This window comes from Chelonia mydas, chromosome 1 (assembly GCF_015237465.2).
Source record: "Chelonia mydas isolate rCheMyd1 chromosome 1, rCheMyd1.pri.v2, whole genome shotgun sequence".
NCBI lineage: Eukaryota > Metazoa > Chordata > Testudines > Cheloniidae > Chelonia > Chelonia mydas.
The window spans coordinates 214,653,037-214,673,190 of record NC_057849.1 but is presented as its reverse complement, the minus strand read 5'-3'; the positions used below and the strand labels follow the sequence as shown (position 1 = coordinate 214,673,190).

The 20,154-nt window shown below is 50.8% G+C and overlaps 1 protein-coding gene across 2 annotated transcripts in view; it reads left to right on the top strand.

The window, feature by feature from the left end:
• Positions 1 to 16,073, top strand: part of LOC102942365 (alpha-2-macroglobulin) — a 55,900-nt gene extending 39,827 nt beyond the window's left edge. For both annotated transcript variants that reach the window (XM_037912689.2, XM_043521963.1), the window contains exons 25-36: positions 1,125 to 1,209; positions 2,438 to 2,594; positions 2,921 to 2,995; positions 3,848 to 4,013; positions 8,153 to 8,376; positions 9,374 to 9,592; positions 9,886 to 10,013; positions 11,328 to 11,418; positions 12,989 to 13,057; positions 13,480 to 13,582; positions 14,501 to 14,542; positions 15,964 to 16,073. In XM_037912689.2, the coding sequence (XP_037768617.1) occupies positions 1,125 to 1,209; positions 2,438 to 2,594; positions 2,921 to 2,995; positions 3,848 to 4,013; positions 8,153 to 8,376; positions 9,374 to 9,592; positions 9,886 to 10,013; positions 11,328 to 11,418; positions 12,989 to 13,057; positions 13,480 to 13,582; positions 14,501 to 14,542; positions 15,964 to 15,989 (1,385 nt within the window). In that variant the 3' untranslated portion in view covers positions 15,990 to 16,073. The remainder of the gene's footprint in view (positions 1 to 1,124; positions 1,210 to 2,437; positions 2,595 to 2,920; positions 2,996 to 3,847; positions 4,014 to 8,152; positions 8,377 to 9,373; positions 9,593 to 9,885; positions 10,014 to 11,327; positions 11,419 to 12,988; positions 13,058 to 13,479; positions 13,583 to 14,500; positions 14,543 to 15,963) is intronic.
• The last annotated feature ends 4,081 nt before the right edge of the window (positions 16,074 to 20,154 follow it).

The following is a 20,154-nucleotide window of genomic DNA, read 5'->3' as shown; positions in this document are numbered from 1 at the left end:
ACTTGCTTGATCTCTCTCTTTGTCTCTGGAGAGAACAACAAAAGCCCAAAACAAAAACCTTCCCTGTTAGAATTGAAAGTATCTTCTCCCCTTAATGGTCCTTTTGATCAGGTGCCAACCAGGTTAGCTGAGCTTCTTAACCCTTTACAGGTAAAGGAGGGATTTTGTGCTGCCCTTTGCTGTATGTTTATGACATCTGGGTTTAAGCCTTGTTTTCACTAGTGGAGATTTGTCTGTTTGTAGCACATTTAGCCAACTTGTAGTTTTAATACGTTAGTTGATCAAGGTAAACTCTAGGCTCCTCGCTAAGGTTAACTCGACCAGCTAATGTGTGAAACTACACGTACCTTGTCTGTGTTAGGATTTAAACACGTTAGCTAGCAATGTTGGTAATGCTCCTTTATTCCTAATGTGGACATGACCTTTGCCAATAAAGCCAGTAGCCATGACTCTGAACACATGCAGGGCAGAGCTGCTGAGTGACCAGGGGCCCTTTTCACAACAGCCCCACTTTGGGTCACACCTTTGATTATTCCTCATTCTCCATTTCTGCTCCACCCTGTTTTTAATGAGGTTCAGCAATCTTTCAGAGACAGCCTTCCCGTTTATTTTAGGTGCTGCAAAGGGATCCTTGAACCTGGTATAAGGTGGCTAGTAGATTCACATCATAACCCTGTTCCCTGTACTTTCATTTAACACCTAATAGAAGACCAAGGCCTCTCTGCTGAGAGACTGAGGCTATTTTTAGGAATGGGAGGCCTGCCTGGCTTGTGTACTCTACATCGGACCTGCTTCTGGGTCTCAGACTTGATCTAAACCCAGCTTTGTTCCAGTGTAACTATTTCAGTTAGGAGGTGATATTTTACCAAAATAATTTAATCAGTACAACCCGTAGTGTGGATGCAGTTCTACCCCTTTCTGATCTGGGAACAAGCTGTACTGGTATTAGCATTTTTATACTATCGTAACTATATCCACAGTGGGGTATTTGCAGCATTTTAACACTACTGGTACAATTCAAGCAGAATGTTTGTGTGTAGACAGGGCTGAAAATTCTCTTTTCCTGGCTGATGTCTACAGCTGGACTTTATTGCAGTAAAACACAACTTCATTCTCCCTTTCAGGTTACCAGACACAGCTGAAGTACAAACACCCGGACGGCTCCTATAGCACATTTGGGCCACGTTATGGGCAATCAGGGAACACCTGGTAAGATTTCAGTGTTGCTGAATTCTTTCCCTTCTCGATATAACCTGGAGCTTGCCCATTGTTGCTGATCATGAAGCTGTGGAGGAAAGGGGAGGAGCTCTAGAGCTGATGATGTGGGATAAGGCAACTATGAAAGCTGGTAGGGAAGGGAGATCTCCTTTAGTTCATATGCTAGAGGCCTTTGATTTTGGATTAATAACCATTTACAGCCTCCTCATTCCCTGCTCAGCTCAGAGCAGCCTGGGGGCTGTTCTAACTTGCTCCAGTTGGTCACAATCCCTTGAGGACCATACATCAGCTAGGTGTATCCAGAACACTGCACACTCCAGCCACTCACTGTCTGTACCAGGGGCTATAGGGAGGATGGCATAAAAGTGCCGGCCAAAGATTCCCCTGCTGGGTGACTTGCTGGTAGTTTCAGCTCCCTTTATGTTACCTGAGTAAGGTGCAGGGATCAGAACAGGGCAGAGAATCCATCCCAAAGTCCAGACTGCGGATACTTGACCTTTCTTTAATTATGGGTTTGATCCTCAGCCAGAAAATTTGGCCACCACTGCCCTCAGGACAATGAAGAGGCTGGTAACTGAGGGTGCAGCCATCACAGCCCCTCAATGCTTAGTGCATGCCTTGCCGGGTGAACAAACAGGTTCTGCAGGGAGTGCCAGTGGGCAGCTCTGTACGGGTTGCTCTTCCCTCTGCCTCTACTGACTCTATTGTCCCAGTGTGGTGCTAGGGGGCGCTGTGCTGCAGGGAGCGGGGTGGGTGGCTCAGTAAGGGGCATTCTCCCTCTGAGTGCTGACCCCAGTTTGATGCTAGGGGGCGCTGTGCTGCTGTTTTTATCATAAGAAAGTGCAGAGCCAGCGTCCTGGCCATTCCTGGTCACTGAAGATTCTGAGGTCTGTTCTCCCAAGGGTTCTGGACAACCACCCCCTAAACCCACCCCTAAACTGTGCCCCAGCCATTTGAAACCAACACAGGAAGCTGGCTCACTTCCTGTCCTAAAACGGGCAGTTTAGCTGTGCCCTGTCAGACGACTGCTGGGTCTTGCCGCCAGGCTCTGCTGTATGTCAGTAGGTGGCTGATTGAGCTAATGGTTCCCTGACCCAGGGCCACCAGCTCTCCGGCCCCTGCTGCTTCCCCTCAGGCTGGCGATGCCCCAAGACCCCACCCCTCCAGCGAGCAGAGGGCATGGGAAGGAGCTCTCACTGCTGCCCACTCTCTGTCGCAGGCTGACGGCCTTCGTCCTCAAGTCCTTCGCGCAGGCCCGCTCTCACATCTTCATCGAGGAGAAGCACATCCAGGACGCCCTGGCCTGGCTCGCTGGCAAGCAGAAGGACAACGGCTGCTTCCGCAGCTCCGGGACGCTCCTGAACAATGCCATAAAGGTGACATATCTGCCCAGCTGGCTTCCCATGGGCCTCATGGGACCCATACAGGACTCCAGTGACACAGAGAGAGCGTGCAACTCCTCATGGGAACAGCTCAGCCACTGCCGCACATGGGGTTGGGGCAGATGAGATCTACTAAGGGAGGCAAGAGCAGGGGGTACCATACTATACATGGAGCCACCATGGGCAGGGGAAGGGAGAAGAGGAGCAGATACATGGAAGCTACCATAGTATGGGAAGAACAGGGATGTAGAACACCCCTGGGAGGAGGGGCCAGTGGGCAGGGTTTCAGGGTTAATGTCTCTCTCTGTGGTTCCCTGCAGGGCGGGGTGGACGATGAGGTCACGCTCTCTGCCTACATCACCATCGCACTGCTGGAGATTCCTCTGCCCATCACTGTATGTACCTGTAACCCCTCAAGCCAGACATAGGCTGCCGACTTGGGGGTCCCTAGCTCCCATCTCGAGAGAGAAGCCTTTAAAAAAGGGGGAAATCCAGTCAGAAAAGACTTTAAATTGAGGTCCAAATCTGGGATTGGATTTCCCTGCAGCTTCCCTTCCAGTCCAGGGCACTGGTTCTCTCTCATCTCTAATCCTTTTATATGATCTTTATTTTAAAACTTTTGAGGTGGTGTTTGCTTGATCCTCTCTTACAAGCCTACAGCTCCGAGTTTTACAGAGATTTAACACTTGGGTAAATAACACTTAACCCCTTGGCACTTAACCCCTTGGCACAAGCCAAATGGGTCCGCATCAAGGGTTGATTTCTGTTCTCCTTCAGTTAGGTCTGCTCCACCCCCAGAAGTCGCACTGCTAAAAGTTTTATCACCAGCGAGCAACCAAAAAGACTATATTGGTGCAGTGAGTTCACACTGGGCCACTTGTGCCAGCGTGTTGTGTTCACCTAGTATCAGGCCAGATTGGCAAAAGTGTGGTGCGTTGTGAGTAGGCATCCCAGTGTCCTCTGTGCCGCTTTCAGTGGCACTGCCTGGTGGGGAAATTTTGCTGCGTAGCTTTCGCTGTGCTTGTGGGAAATGTTCACTCAGCATGTGGGAAAAGGTAGCAAGTAGCAGGAATAGCTGTGGCTGCGGAGAATGTGCTGACTGTGTAAAAGCCAGGCGGGCTTCCCAACATTGGGACCCTTTGGTTCAAAGAGCTGCCAGACTGTCTCTGCTAAAGGGAATGTTGCACTGTGGGACTGCAGTGGGCGACTTCTCTCCTCCCTCAGCTCATGTCTCTCTCCCCATACAGCACCCTGTGGTCCGTAATGCTCTGTTCTGTCTGGAGACGACTACAGAGCAGGGAGGAAACCACGTGTACACCAGGGCGCTGCTGGCCTACGCCTTCGCCCTGGCGGGGAAGGAGGAGAACCGCAGGGCACTGCTGGACTCGCTTGACAAGGAAGCTGTGAAAGAGGGTGAGAATTCCTGACAGGCCCTTCTCCTGCATCCCACTGGCCCTACATCCCCATTTGTATGGTGACCATGTGTTGAGAATCATATACAGGTGCTCAGAGGGGAAACCACAGCAGAGGAAAGTTAGGAGGGACCAGGACCAGGCGGGAGAACGTTATTTGACATGAAGAAACAAGATTGAGAGAGAGGCACCCAGGGCCGGCACCCAACACATTTCTACTCACAGCATGTTGTAACCCTGCCCGTTTAAACTGGGTCATTGGTTGCACCCTTCCATATCCAACCTATCTATTAGGTAAAATGTCAACATTCCCTTTGCATTTGCCCTTTTCCTTGTCCCTGCCTTCCCTCCATTTGCCCCCTTCCTCTACTCCGGAGCTTGTTAGCTTTTCCTCTGTTTGTTTCAGTCTGTTTTCCCCTTTTCTATACTGTGAAATAGCTGGTCTCTCCTTTCTTTTCCTCATGCTCTTTTCCTCCTTCTCCCAAGTCTCCAAATCTTTCTCCTGCCTCCCACACCAAAAGCTCTCACATACTCCCTACTTCCCAGCCCACAAAATCACAGGCATACTGTCCTGCTGCCTTGCACCCCCCAAATCTCTCTCCCCACACACACACTGCAGCCTGCCCCAGGCACAAAGTAATGCACAAGCACTTGCAAGGTTGCCCCAGGATCCACTCACACACAGGCTCCTTCTCCCCCAGCCGAAAGCCATTCACACACACTCGCAAGCTGCCCCCAACCCTAGTGCACATGGGACTTGTTATGCACACACACACTCCAAGTTCCCTTCCCCTCACAACAGACACTTGGGTTCTCTGTCCCCTGCCTCAGCCCCCACAAACACAGAGTCTCCCCCACAATTTTCTCCTCCCCCAGCCCCACACTCATAGGCCTTATGCAGGTGAGGAAACTCACTGTGTTAGAAAATGCATTAGCTGCTACTCTGCTAAAGATGACTCAGTACCTAGTCTACACAGGGTCAGGTGCGGTGAAAAACAGCAGCTGGTCATGGCCAACCCAATCACATTAGCTGCCTGTGGCTCACCTGAGGGCACCCCATAGCTTAAGTTTACAAACAGCAAATGAATTTACAAGCCCAGCCATCCCTGTCTATGCTAGGTGCCAAGTCATGTTTACCAGTGTGCTGCTTAATGCATTTTCTTTTCTAACACAGAGCATTTCTCCAGGGTAGATGGAGCTTCAGGCCTTGTCTACACACATGTCTTACTGTTGTATCTGTACTGGTATAGTTAAAGCGGTGTGACTCCCCCAGTGTGGACACAGTTATAGCAGTGTGAAGGTGTTTATACTGGTAGAACTGTTCCTGTAGAGATCTATCCTGCTTTGAGCAGGAGGTTGGACTAGACGACCTCCTGAGGTCTCTTCCAACCCTAATCTTCTATGATTCTATCCGTATAAGTGAGCTGTAGCTCACAAAAGCTTATGCTCAAATAAATCGGTTAGTCTCTAAGATGCTACAAGTATGCCTTTTCTTTTATCAGTATAAGTGTAATCCTTCTGCCCATCAGAGTTGGCAGCAACAAGGGCCAGGTTCAATATCTAGAGGTTCCTTTTCAATAACACAATGCAAAACTGGCTCAAGCCCCCACCCAGTGACCTGGGACAATTACATACCACCCCCCTGGGCTCCTCTCAGAGGCAATACTTCCCCTCTCGCAAGCATGGAGTCTGAGTGTAGCAAAAGCCTTTTAATAAAGGAGGGAAACAATGCGGCATGAAACAGGATTCATAACACAAACCATGAGCAAAAGACCCACCCCCAGGTAAGTTTTGGTAGTGTCCTTTTGGCAACCCAAAAGTCACCCCACTCACAGTTTCTGTCCTTAGTCACTGCAGCCCCCAGAGTTCAGAAGTTCATCTACAGAGTCCACCTCCCAGCCTGGGTGGAATGGAGAATAGGTATGGGGGAACCTTACATGCTCTGCTGCTCAGTTGATGGTCAATTGCCACACCTCTGTGGGGTTCCATTGCAGTCTTCACAACCAGCCATCCGCTGACCAATATGTCTTTAGGCCCCCCTACATAATACAGCTCTCAGTGATTTTACCGTTGGTAGAGGAGCCTCAGTGCTAGTGTACTCAGAACCACTAGCCCAAAGTAAGTCTAATGTTTAGACCTAGGTGTCATCAATTGCAGTATATAACAAGACTCCTAATAAAGTCAAAATTAGCTCTGTTATTATACAGTGGAGAGAAGAATGATCAAAATAGTCTTTGAGGCCCTTAAACAGGGCCTACACTACCAGACACAAATTCCTGTCCCCAACCTCTATCCATGCACTGGGCTTTGGAACCCACGTCCCTTGCCTAGCAAGTGCTCCTTCAGATGGAGGGATGAGCCCTCAACTAAAATGCCAAGTACAGTTCTACTGTCCTTGATTTACATAACCAGGATACAGACACTTTATTATTTCTGCCCCAATTACAAAGAGACTGGGGATCCCACAGCAGCCAAAGTGACCATTTGGGCAAGCAGTCCATCATGCTAGGCGCGGTGGGAGTGCCCATGCAAATGAGATCAGCCCCTGAAGTCCTTTTCCACAGCTCACCACCAGATGTCAGGGTAGAGCTCATTCTGACTCTGCTTACAAAAGGAACCTTTATGCTGGTATAACTGTGCCCAGACTAGAGGTACCAGTAGAAAAGTCACAGCCCTAGCCAAAATAGTTGTAGTGGCACAGAATCTGGCCAGGTCTTAGAGGCGTCTTCTCTCCCTTCCACCCTCCTTCAGTGTCTCCCCCTCCTTTTCCTGCCCTCCTCCCTAGGATCTCTCACCCAAGGTTTTTCTTTCCTTCTCCCCTGGTTTCTCCTTCCTTCTCCCTCTCCCCACTCCTTTGGGTCCAGGCTGTCTCTACCCTCCTCTCCCCCTTTGCCTCAGGAGGATTCCTGTTCCCCCCCCCGCCACCAGACTGTTGCCCATTTTGAGGAGGAAGTCTGTTGCAGGGGGAGGAAGCATCTCAGTGGCATCTAGCTTCCTCCACCCCCAGCTGGCTCTGTTGGATACAGCAGCCCAGGAGCAGGCCAGCACCGAGAGCAGCTCAGGGGGCAGGTAGGTGAGGCAGAGGATGGTTTGGTCCAAGGGGCATTACGTGGGGAGAAGCATCAAGGGGGCACATTTTAGGATACTGGCAGATGCCTTACAGCTCCCCAGACAGAGGGGGCATCACCAGGGCAGAGAGAGTTGGGGCTGAGTCCCCTTTCCCTAGGGCTAGTTCCTGGGGGACGGTTTGATGGTGGCTTTTTTTTTAAAGGCGCTGAAATATTCATGTAAAGACAAAGGAAACTTTTAAAAAACATGAGTTGGGGCCAGGGCTGCCGGTGCCTGACTTTGCAGTGACACAGGTGTATCTGGGGGGTCCCCTGACACCTCAGTGCTGTGAGCATATCCTGAAACCCTGACCAAATGGTACCATTCCCACTGAGCAATAGCACAGCTCTGCCGGTGTCTTCGCTGGCTCCGCTCCACTCCTCACTCCAAGCGCTGCTCCTCGCTCTGGACACTCGTTCCATGGGAGCGATGGCCCCTGGTCCGCACAGAGTGACGTCTGCTCCCTACAGCAAGAGACATATGAAGAGGAGAAGCCTGATGTTTGGACTGATCAAATGAAAAAAATAGATCATTCCGGGGGGGGCCCTAAAAAGGGTCCTGGTGTCCCAGGAAATCCAAGGAAGAACTGGGACTGTGCTGGTAAGAGAAGGATTTATGGGCTCTTCACGCCTCTGGAGTGGGGTGTGACCGTCACTGCTGTAACCCTTCGGCCTTGAGCGCCTGGGGCCACTTAGTGACCTCACATTTTTTGGATCAAAGAGCCCAATAAAGGCTGCTACTGTCAATTCCTTGGGATGTCCCTTTATAAGATAAAGGGGATGTAGGCACAGAGGTGGCAGCCTGATTAGTTGCTGAGTGTTCATACCACAAGATTTGTATAAATGCACTAGACCAGCAAGTGAGGGACTATTTAATCCTTTCACGTCTCATACCAATATGCCAGACTAGCATGGGGGGGCTCTGTTCTCCCACCCGCAGCAGCAGCAGGTCAATAACCCCCTTAGAAATGGCATGTACTAAGCATCTGTATTTCCTTCTCTCCTGTCCTCCCTCTCCCTTCTCCCACTGCAGATGGCTCCATTCACTGGCAGAGGCCCGGGAAGGAGCCGGAGGCAGATCTCCCCTTCTATCACCCCCGTGCTCCTTCTGCCGAGGTGGAGATGACGTCTTATGTGCTCCTCGCTTACCTCACCACACGGCCGGCACCATCCCAAGGAGACGTGTCATTAGCAGCTCAAATTGCAAAGTGGATCAGCAAACAGCAGAATCCCAACGGGGGCTTCTCCTCCACCCAGGTGAGCTGTTCCCATCCCCAGCCTGAGACACCCAGGGCAGGAGGGAGAGGCAGACAGGAGAGGGCAGGAGACAGATAAGCAACCCGGGAGACATGGGAGGCTGCCCTGAGGAGGGGGCAGTTCCCTCACTGTACGGTTTAGATCATGGGTTAGGCACAGCATGGAGCATAGTTACATCCGATCCCCACAGGCTCTGGCAGGCTAATGAGGCTGGAGACTGGGCAAATGATGCTCCTGTGTACGGAGGGCGGAAGATTCGCACTGAGCACCTACGCGTGCAGTGCCATCCCCAGCACTGACCCCATCCAGCCAGGTCAATTCAGCTTGAGAGATGAGGCCTCCCCAGAGAAGCAGTAGCAGCCAGTCACTTCCGGACACACCTGGCGGGAAGCACCATCCTGAGTGACAACCAAACAGGAGGCGCCACCTCCCGCTTTGAGCAGGTGCACGCCATGATGGTGCTTGGAGGCTGGGACCTCTCGGAGTGACCTCTCTGACCAATCATTGGCCCCATGTTCCACCATTTCCCTGGTTGGCTTGATATCCACAGGGCTTTCTCATACTCCATTACTGAGCCTCCTGGCTGCCTTGCCATGGTCCTCTCTGAGCCATTTCACTTGGTTTGTCTGTCCTGAGCTGCCCCTTCAGGCAGGGTGTCTTCAGGGGAGAGTGGGTGGTATCTTCCCCCAGCTCCATTCAGTGGAGTATCAGAGATACCAGATCCCCAAGGTTCCCAGGTTAGACACCTGGCTGCTTTCAATGAGAGATAGGTGCCTAAATACCTTGGAGGATCTGAGCCCAAGGGAATAGGGAGCATGGCACGTGCTGGTGATGGGGAGAGAATGGGTGGAAATGGGAAAAGCTGACCTTTCTGTCTCTCTTCTCCACCTGAGCAGGGCATTAGTGTGTTGGAGGAGCTGGCGGGATGGGGACTCCAGGTCCATGGAAATGGCTAACTTATCCCCTTGGGTGCCTGGGCCCATCTCTTGTCTGGCAGGACACAGTGGTGGCGCTCCAGGCCCTGTCCCGATATGGAGCGTCTACCTATGCCAAGAGTGGAGGAGTGTCCACAGTGACCCTGCAATCCACAGGGAATTTCCAGGCCCAGTTCCAGGTGGATCACACGAACCGTCTGCTGCTCCAGCGTATGGCGCTGCCAGAGGTGCCAGGGGACTACAGCACAGGGGTGACAGGAGAAGGATGTGTCTATGTGCAGGTGAGGGCCCTGGGGCAGAGAGAGAGGGAGACGCTGCTGCTGCGGGGAGCCCATATCATTCCCATTGGAGATGGCACGGTGCGTGGGCTGGGGAGGGAGGGAGGGAAGGAAAAGAGAGGAAGAGATAGGGGAGAGGAGGAGACAATAGGAAAGAGGTGTGAGGAGGAGAGAGAGTTGGGGAATGGGGAGAGAGAGAGAAAAGAGATAAAGGAAAGAATGAAACTGAGCAGAGGGAAGGAGACAGAGGAAATGGACAGATGGACACACACAGAGAATTGTGTATTCTCTTCCAGACCAGCCTGAGGTACAATGTGCTCCCCAAGCTGGGTGAGGCGCCATTCGCGCTGGAGGTGCACACGGTCCCTGAGATGTGTGACAGCACCAGGGCTCAGAGGACCTTTGACATCGCCATAAGCATCAGGTAACTCCCCTCACAGGGCCAGGCCTTCCTGAGCAGCCTTAGGGCTGGGGACAAGTCACTCCAAGAGCTCCCAAAGGGGAGGGGAAACCCCAGAAAAGTAGATAGAAATCAATATTTTTCCAAAAATTAAAAATGGATTTTTCATTAAATCATGGTATTTTCTTAATTGCAATTGTTCTTTTCAATGTCAGTCAGATTTTGTATTTCTGTATTGCCAGCTCTCCCCCTGTAAATTGTTACAGTGATTGTTTTGTGCTTGTTACTCTAAGAACTTCAGTAACATCCTTAGTGTGAGAGAAACACAAACTCAGACACAAAACTGCCCGGCCAGTAGCCCTTTCTGTATCTGCAACCACCACTACCCTCCCACTGAGTGAACTGCCCCCAGTCACAGGAGCTGAATGCTTTGACCTGGCCATTCTTCTTCAGCAGGATTTGCAGTCTGAGTTCAATCAGACTTGTGCTCCTAAATCACTTCGGTGCTTTTACAAAACCCACCCTTAGATGCCAAAATATGGGCTTAGGAGTGTATATAAAGAAGCTCACAGTTGCTTTGCTAGTGTATTGAAATAACTTCCCAGTGCTAACACTAAACTAGTTTGGATCTGAAGTGACAGAAATTTTATCCCAATAAAACCAATGTTTTTATTAATAATAATAATAATACAGTTTTAGCCCCTGATGCTGCAAACACTTCTGCACGTGCTCCAGTTTCCTCACCTGTGCCTCTGTTCATGTGACTGGAACTAGGTACCTGCTAAAAAGTTTGTAGGAACAGCACCTTCGCTTCCAATATTTTGGTTTTTGTGTGCAGAATTTATGTAAAATTCAAATAGGATTCCCTAGCAGTAGTAGCATTTAGAAACACCAGCTTTATAAGTTAGTTCAGCACACACTGTAATCTAAAGTTTTAATTGAGCAAAGCTTTACACTGATTTTTCAAAACCTGACTCACTTATAAATCAATTAGATTTTTAAAAAATCAAGTTATTTAAATCCCGATTTAAATTGCTCCCTCTTCCTGCCCCCACCAATGATGGGCGTATTTTAACTAAACCCCTTATTGGATGGGAAGCCTTTGCTGAAAGTCCCTCAAGCACAACTTACATGCTCCAGGGCAGAACTGAGGGGCATTGGCAGAGCTGTTTGGGGAAACCAGGACTGGAATAGCAGGGGGCTGCAGGGCAGCGATGAAAGGTAGTGGCAGGACAGGGGGCCAGTGAGGGTGTGAGGTGCTGCAGGTCAGGGTTGAGGTGAATCATCTCTGTGCTGAGATGTATTAAACCTTGTTTTGTTTCCTGCTTGGTCTCCCAGCTACACAGGGAAACGCCCCGTCTCCAACATGGTCATCGTTGACGTTAAGATGCTCTCAGGATTCATCCCTGTGAAGACATCAGTGAGGAAGGTAACAGCCCATTCTGTGTATGGGCCGCAGCCAAGGGTATCTGCCCCACACCCAAGTGAAATCCAGCTCCCCACGACCCCAACCAGTGGGCATCCAGGGTCCCTTGCCTCCAACCCCACTTGAGGGGTATTTGGCCCCAGGTCAACTCCAAACCCCAACCCCTCATTTGCAGCCTGGCCACTCCCTAGTCCCTTCTCCAGCATCAGGCTCCCCCCCCCCCCGGCCCCCCTGGCCCTTGTCTCCATCTCTCTGACCCCATCTCTTCTTTCTGACCCTCCCCTGATCCCCCACTCCTTCCCCATTCCATCCCATCCCCTTAAGCTCCCACTCAGTGACTCCCTGGTAAACTGTTACGCACAGGGGGAGCAGGCCCGACTGGAGGCACCTCACAGTCTCCCCTGGAGGGGGCAGTGTTCCTGTAAGGGGAAGTCAGGCTGGGTTCGCAGGGTGCTTGGGAGAGAGAGTGAGGAGCCTCCATCTCCCTGTGCCCCTCTCTGCTCCCCCAGCTCTAACACACCCCCCCACCACACACACTGAAACTCCTGAGCCCACCCCAGGCCCTGCATCTCCTCAGGGAGACCGAGATGGTGGGAGGTGCCCCTTCAGGGGCCCTGAGGTGAGATCTCACCAGCTTAATGAAGCCCTGTGAGAACAGGGAAGGCAGTGCTCACAGCCACAACCCTCCCCTCTGGGGACAGGTCAGACACTGAGCTGATGCTGCACTTGGTAGAGACCCAGTCCCACAGGGTGACTTAGGGTTGCCAGATATTTCAAAATGACAAGCCCAAATGAGTCTCAAAACAACCTCCAAATGCACCACTCCTTGAACAACCAACCATAAGCACTGAGGATGTATTTCCTTCCCCCACATAACATCCCCACACACACACTGCGACACCCTCCACACTCTTAGCCAAACCGGATGATCCACGGTGGCAGGTAGCCCAGTCGGGACCTGCCCACCATGGGGCTGACTCATTAGAAGAGCCGTGCATCCACCCATGGGGATGGACTGCCTGGTCAGGACATTGGCCCCAGGTCCAGCCATACAGCTGCCAGCACCTCTAAGCAAGAACCTCCTAACACAACCCCCTGTGCCCAGTCATTGTAGGAGGACTCTGGCATGGATAAGGGTGACTCCAAGTGCCAGTGAGGCACGGAGGGAGTCTGGTTTTTGCTGGCTGGGGTCCTGAGTCTTACCTGGAATATCGGAGTTCTGGGAGTCCAGGCTACTGCTCCTCTAAGTCCTCTCTGTCTGCTGAGCTGTCTCCCAATCCATCCTGGCTTTCTGCCACAGTCGCAGTCTTCTTGCTGCCACTGGCCAGCCGCGGGCAGGGTGCCACATGGTGGGCAGCATGGTGGATGGTGGCAGCATGGTCCCTGGGTCAGGTTTTGGAAATCGGATGCTCTCAATCTGAGGCACTTTAAACCTCAGTCCACTAGGTGTGTAGGACGACTCTAGAGACTCCACCCATTCCTTTAATGCACCAGCATCCCATTCCTTAGGGCTCTGGGGTAGCTTGAAGAGGGGCCCAGTAACATCCTGCTTCTCTCCCTTGGCTGCTGGCAGCTGGAAGGACAGCACCACATCCACCGCACAGAACTGAGCACCAACCACGTGCTGCTCTACATGGAGCAGGTAAGCAGCCAGATGGGGCCAGGATGGGCCAAGGAGAGTCACCCGCAACGTACCCGCGATAGAGGCACTGAATGGAGGAAATCTCCCAGGCCAGGGCCAGGAAAGACAAACCCATGTATCCCCCGCCAGCTGCTGCTGCTCCTCAGTATTTCCCTTCAGCACTTTCTGCTCCCCCAACATACAGAGCCTACGGGTACCAGGGAGAGCGGCACGTACTCGGGGGTTGGGGGGCAGGGCTTCTCCCTCCTCCCCCAGGGCCTGATCCCTGCCAGGCCCTGCAGCCAAGGGGGGCAGATGCTGGGCCTGCAAGATCATGGGGGGGGGGGGAAGCAATGGGGGTACATGGGAGAGATGGGGAAGGAGGGGGTGAAGTGGCTCAGAGCGTCCTCCTGAATCTCGTCTGTTTCCCCCCCACACCCCAGGTGAGCAATGTGACTCAGAGTTTCTTCTTCACGGTGGAGCAGGACTTCCCTGTGCAGAGCCTGAAGCCGGCGCTGGTGAAAGTCTATGATTACTACGAGACGGGTGTGTGTGGGGGCAGGGCTGGGGGGATGTTAGCCACCATGGGCCTGTCATAGGGAGGGGAGAGGCCACAGTCACAGCCACAGGGGGACCCGCTGGGCTCAGGGTTGTGTTTGGCCTCGTTCTCTCGATGATCCACCTCCCCACCCCGTGCTGCCTCCTGAGGGTGGGGACAGGCCTGGGGCTGAGCTGAGAACCTCACGCCAGCGGTGCCTGCTCAGCGACTGCCCGTGCAGGTTCAAGGGCAAACCCCATTCCCTTCTCCTCCTGCTTCCAACCTGAACGGCCCTGCTGCCACCATCCCTGACACTGGTTTGCCCCACGCAGACAGCGTCCCCCTCTCATCTCTGGACACAACAGGCCCATCTCAGCAGCGTCTCCCCTCTCCCAGATGAGAATGTGGGGCACACAGGGATTATGGGCGAGGGATCATATTCCACTGGCCTCGTGCTCGCACCATGAGCCCAGACCTCTCCCGCACTGTAGAGGGAAGGTGCCAACCCAGGGATCTGGGAGGGTCCTGCGTTCAGATCCTGCCCTGAGATCCCAGGTCTGGGGGTGACCTGGGGGAGGCACATTCGCTTCTCTGCCTCCCCAGCTAGGACATCGGGTGACAAAACCAGAGCCCAACGGCAACCCCGGTGGTCATGTATCAGGCGAGGTGCAAACGGACATAGGGCACCTGGCACAGACCCTCTGGAGATACCTGTTGCGCTATAGCCTTGGGGTAATTGTTGCCTTCCCCCAATGGAGCCCAGCTGAGGTTCCCGCAGTGCCCCTGGAGAGAGGGCTCCCTCCCCTCCTTCCTGAGATCTCTGGTGCGGTGCCAGCTCTCTGCCGCAGGGCCTGGTGGAAGTGTGAGGAGTCCTGGTTGGGTCTCACACAGCCCTGATCACATCTCCCTTCCCTTGTGTCTTCCAGATGAATTTGCCATTGCCGAGTACAGTGCCCCCTGCAGCAAAGGTAGCGTATGAAGAGCCATTTCCTCCCCTCGTCCTGCTCACAGCGCCCCCAGATCTACTCCCCACTGCGAGAGCTCAGCTCCAGGCAGTGCATCCCCCGTGCACTCGGAGCTGGTGGCTTTTTTCCCCTGCACAGGGGTTTGTTGCCTGCACTGATGGCGTCTTTGCTTATTCCGGGGGATAGATGCTCCATTCACCCCGCAGCCTCTGCCTCATGAGCCCTATGGAAATTGGGTCATTGCAATGGTTTGTGAGAGGCTCTTCCTGGGGCGGGGCGAGGGCTCCAGCCCAATCAGAGCCAACAAGTCCCTGCCATCTCACTGGGCAGCTTGTTTCTGTGAAGCTTTCAGAGATGGGCTGTCTGGGCTCGGATCAAATAAGAACCTGAGGCCTCTCAGCCTGTCCTATAAGCTCAGATTCTTTACCCCTCTCCCCAGCAGTTGGGTCTGAGCTTTCTGCTTCTGGCTAGGATCAGAGGAGCCAAAATATCTGTGACAGGGAGGATCAGAGAGTGAATGAAAGAACCAAAGCACAGGAGAGCCAGGCAGACAGAGGAGGGGAGGGTCTCCCAGCAGCAGGACTCAGCAGAAGCCTCCTTCTCCCAGTCCTTGTTCTGCAGGACTGAGAGGCCCAGGAAAAAATCTCAGCATCCAAGGGCTTCTCTGGACTTCATGCCCCTGGTGCTGATCCACAGGCAGGTGCTCAGTCCCAATGCAGGGAGCTCCCTTCCCTTCCGTGGGCACTGATGGCTCTTGTGTAAATGGATTAACTCCATTCTGTGCTGGGTTCCATAGGAACAAAGGGGCAGGGGGAGGACGTGCTCCCCAGATCAGACCTCGCCGCTGTTCCCTCTAAGCTGTGCGCGTGTGCGCGCACCCACAGATCCTAAACCCCGCGCACATGGCGAAACACTGCGCGCACAAAAATTTGCACAGAAGCACAACAATTTGCACAGAAGAAGTTTTTTGTGCACACGGCCTGTCAAAAATTTGCACAGAAGAAATTTTTTTGCTCACACAGCATGTCAAAAATTAGAGGGAACATTGCACCTCGCTCCTAAAGCAAATGTCCGAGCTGAGCCTATGCATCCTGTGGCCCCAGGTCCATCCCTGCTCTGCAGTGTCAGACACAGCAGGGATGGTTCTAGGCTGACACAGCCTGCGCTGGATCCTGTCCTGTAACTCCCCGGCGCTATGAGACGCTCCGTGTGGAGGCAGATGAGGCAAGGCCCTGTCCCTGGGAGGGAGAGATCAGGGCTGTGGAATCTCCTGCCTGGGGCCGTGGCAAGGCTCTGCTCCCTGCAGCAGAGCAGTTGTGCCCAGCCCTGGATGTGTGTTGCTGGCTCTGTGCCCAAGCCCCGGGAGAGGCCTAGCCAGTCTCTTCTCTAAACCCCTCCTGTTCCCGCTCCTTTCCCCCTCACAGTGGGAGCCGAGCAGAGCAATGTGTGAGGGATGGAGTCGTGTTCCGAGCCTCCTGCGTCCCACCCGCTTAGCCTCTGCGCAGGCTGAGGTGGTTGGAGGGAGCAACAGAGAGAGAACAGCAGCAAGAAGAGGGAAACAAACATTACAAATAAATGAATTCACCAACCTGACCAATGGCTCCTGGCCTCTCTGTTCCCAGCCCCCTTATCCCTGTTCAGCCCCAGGACTTCTCAGGCCAACATGTGCCCTGTACAGCCAGCCAGGGGGAAAGAGTCTGTGGGAAAATATCTGCTAAGCACCATTGTGTCCAGTAGCCCTCACCTTTTCCAGTTAGCGACTAGTGCGGGATTGTTCCTTACTTGTAAACATGAACTGTGGGACTGTAGATGCTCTCTGCCCACTACGGGATGGAAACAGAAATACTCAGCTGTGTGCCGGGGCCTGATACGGCTAACATGTAACAGGGTCTCCTTTGGATGAAGTGGTCGAGGCCTGGGGGTTTGGAACACCAGCCTGTAAGTTCCATCCCTGCTGCTCCCATGAAGTGTCACCGGCCACAGCATGTAGCATTGTGACAAGTGGTTTGTCCTAGAATTGAATGGCATGTTCCAGGGATTTATATAATACTAGTTGTAAGTGCCTCAGCTAATGGGACTTCTGACCCCCTTCCCTTTGGGAAACTACTCCACGGTCTGGGAGCCCCTTCACAGAAAAAGTTTCCTGAAATGCTCCCCTTTTCTTGGTTTCAGCCCATTTACACCTAATTTTATCTGTTCAAGTCCCCTAAATAATGTCCCCTCTTCTTTTGGTATTTACCCTTTTTAAATGCATGTAGTGAATTATTGTGCCTTCTAGTTATTCATTATTTATCCAAACTATGCATATTTAATTCTTTCAAAGTCTCTTTGTAAATTGCTTTATTCAGCCCTCTCTCAGCATGTCTGTCCTAGGAGTGTTCTCTCTGAACAAAGAAAACCCTGCATCTGATTCTCTGGCTTTTCATCTTATTTCATGTGTCCTTGACTAGATCTACTCCCCTCGCGCTGTAGTTATACTGACCTAACCTGCAGTGTAGACAGCTCTATGTTGACAAGAGAGCTTCTCCTGTTGACATAGCTAATGCCTCTTGGGGAGGTGGATTAACCACATGACAGGAGAAGTTCTCTCTTTGGCATAGTAGTGTCTTTACTAAAGTGCTACATTTGCACTGCTGCAGTGCTTTACATGAAGATAAGTGCTTTGTCTCCTGCTGTGATTCCCCATTATCACACACTAACGGTCCCATCTGCGCTATGCTTTTAAAAAGACCTTGTCTACAAAATGAACTGGGTTTAAATGAGAGCTGAGAGAAAATGAGATGAACATTAGAAATAACATTTTTTTCAGAATAAAAAGTTGCAAAAAAAATTGATTCAGAAATGACAAAATATTTTGTTTCAGTCTTTTCTAGTGAAATGGAATGTTTCCATATTCTCAAAACAACACATTTTGTGCTTGGTTGTTGAACTGAATCTAAATGTTTAGCTTTGAATCAGTCCCCCTTTGAACTACATCTGCATAAGGTGCATGGTGTCTCAAGAGATGTAATTTGGGTTGCATATGCCCCCATTCTCCCCACCCCAGGTCAGGCTTCCGGCAGGACTACATATCTCATAATGCACCTGCAGTCATATGACTCTAATGATGCATCACATGGCTCAGTAAGATAGGTCACCATGATGCATTATGGAAGATATAATCTGGTCAAGGACTCTTGCCCCATAGGGAGAATGGGGGCACATGGAGCCTGAACAACAATTCCTATGAACCTCTATGCAGCCTTATCATAAATATAAAGGGAAGGGTAAACACCTTTAAAATCCCTCCTGGCCAGAGGAAAAACCCCTTTCACCTGTAAAGGGTTAAGAAGCTAGGATAACCTCGCTGGCACCTGACCAAAATGACCAATGAGGAGACAAGATACTTTCAAAAGCTGGGGGGAGGGAGAAACAGAGCCTCTCTCTCTGTCTGTGTGATGCTTGTGCCGGGGACAGAACAGGAATAGAATCTTAGAATTTAGTAAGTAATCTAGCTAGAGATGCGTTAGATTCTGATTTCTTTAAATGGCTGAGAAAATAAGCTGTGCTGAATAGAATGAATATTCCTGTCTGGGTGTCTTTTTTGTAACTTAAGGTTTTGCCTAGAGGGATTCTCTATGTTTTGAATCTGATTACCTTGTAAGGTATTTACCATCCTGATTTCACAGAGATGATTCTTTTACTTTTTCTTCTATTAAAATTATTCGTTTAAGAATCTGAATGCTTTTTCATTGTTGTTAAGATCCAAGGGTTTGGGTCTGTACTCACCTATGCAAATTGGTGAGGATTTTTAATCAAACCTTCCCCACGAAAGGGGGTGTAGGGTTTGGGAGGATTTTGGGGCAAAAGACATTTCCAAATGGGCTCTTTCCGAGTTATATACCTGTTAGATGTTTGGTGGTGGCAGCGATAAAGTCCAAGGGCAAAGGGTAAAATAGTTTGTACCTTGGGGACATTTTAGCCTAAGCTGGAAAAAGTAAGCTTAGGAGGTTTTCATGCAGGTCCCACATCTGTACCTTAGAGTTCAGAGTGGGGAAGGAACCTTGACATGTTTTCTTTAGCAAGGGCCAGAGAGGTTCGGAGGGTGTTTTGTAGGTTGGCCCTCCGACATCCTCACAGATGCAGGAACTAATTTCCTGGCAGGAACTATGGAAAGCCTTTGGGAAGCTCATGGGGCAAATCACTTGGTTGCCACTCCTCCACCATGCCATTTGTTTGATGGTGGTAAGAAGTTTAATGGAACTTTGGGGGCCATGATACGTAAATTTGTAAAAGAGCACTCCAATGATTGGGAACTAGCGTTGCAGCAGTTGCTCTTTGCCTACAGAGCTGTACCACATCCTACTTTAGGGTTTTCACAAGGTTCCTTCCCCACTCTGAACTCTAGGGTACAGATGTGGGGACCTGCATGAAAAAAACCCCTCAGCTTATTTTTACCAGCTTAGGTTAAAACTTCCCCAAGGTACAAACTATTTTACGTTTTGCCCTTGGACTTTATCGCTGCCACCACCAAACATCTAACAGGTATATAACTGGGAAAGAGCCCATTTGGAAACGTCTTTCGCCCCAAAATCCTCCCAAACCTTACACCCCTTTTCCTGGGGAAGGTTTGATAAAAATCCTCACCAATTTGCATAGGTGAACACAGACTCAAACCCTTGGATCTTAAGAACAATGAAAAAGCATTCAGATTCTTAAACAAATAATTTTAATAGAAGAAAAAGTAAAAGAATCACCTCTGTGAAATCAGGATGGTAAATACCTTACAGGGTAATCAGATTCAAAACATAGAGAATCCCTCTAGGCAAAACCTTAAGTTACAAAAAGACACAAAAACAGGAATCTACATCCCATTCAGTACAGCTTGTTTTCTCAACCATTTTAAAGAAATCAGAATCTAACGCATCTCTAGCTAGATTACTTACTAAGTTCTAAGACTCCATTCCTGTTCTGTCCCCGGCAAAAGCATCACACAGACAGAGAGAGAGGCTTTGTTTCTCCCTTCCCCCCAGCTTTTGAAAGTATCTTATCTCCTCATTGGTCATTTTGGTCAGTTGCCAGCGAGGTCATCCTAGCTTCTTAACCCTTTACAGGTGAAAGGGTTTTTCCTCTGGCCAGGAGGGATTATAAAGGTGTTTACCCTTCCCTTTATATTTATGATAGGCCTAGATAGATGCAGTTTGAGGCTGCAGTGACTTACATACCAAACTATAATATTATTCCATATTGCTGTCTCTTGTAGTTTTGCTGTTTATATTTGATAGTCTTTTCTCCATCTGGCCCTTATTGACCAACCATGGATAAAATTTGTGTTCTGTTTTTAAAAGAATGACAGATACTGCACCTCTCTTTAATATGCCCCTCACCAAGGTACAAGAGACAGCACATGTGTGGGTCACTATTTGGAATAGAAACCACACATGATGAACAGGGAGCCCTGAATCAAAAATGGAGCAGAGTACCAAAGAACAAAAATTAACCCCCACAAAAAACAGTAAACAACAACAAGAAAGAAAGGAAACAGGTACTCAACTGCTAACATAACTACACACACTAGAGACACAAGCTAAACTAGCTGACGGCATCACTTGAAGAAACCATGAGGTAAACTGCTT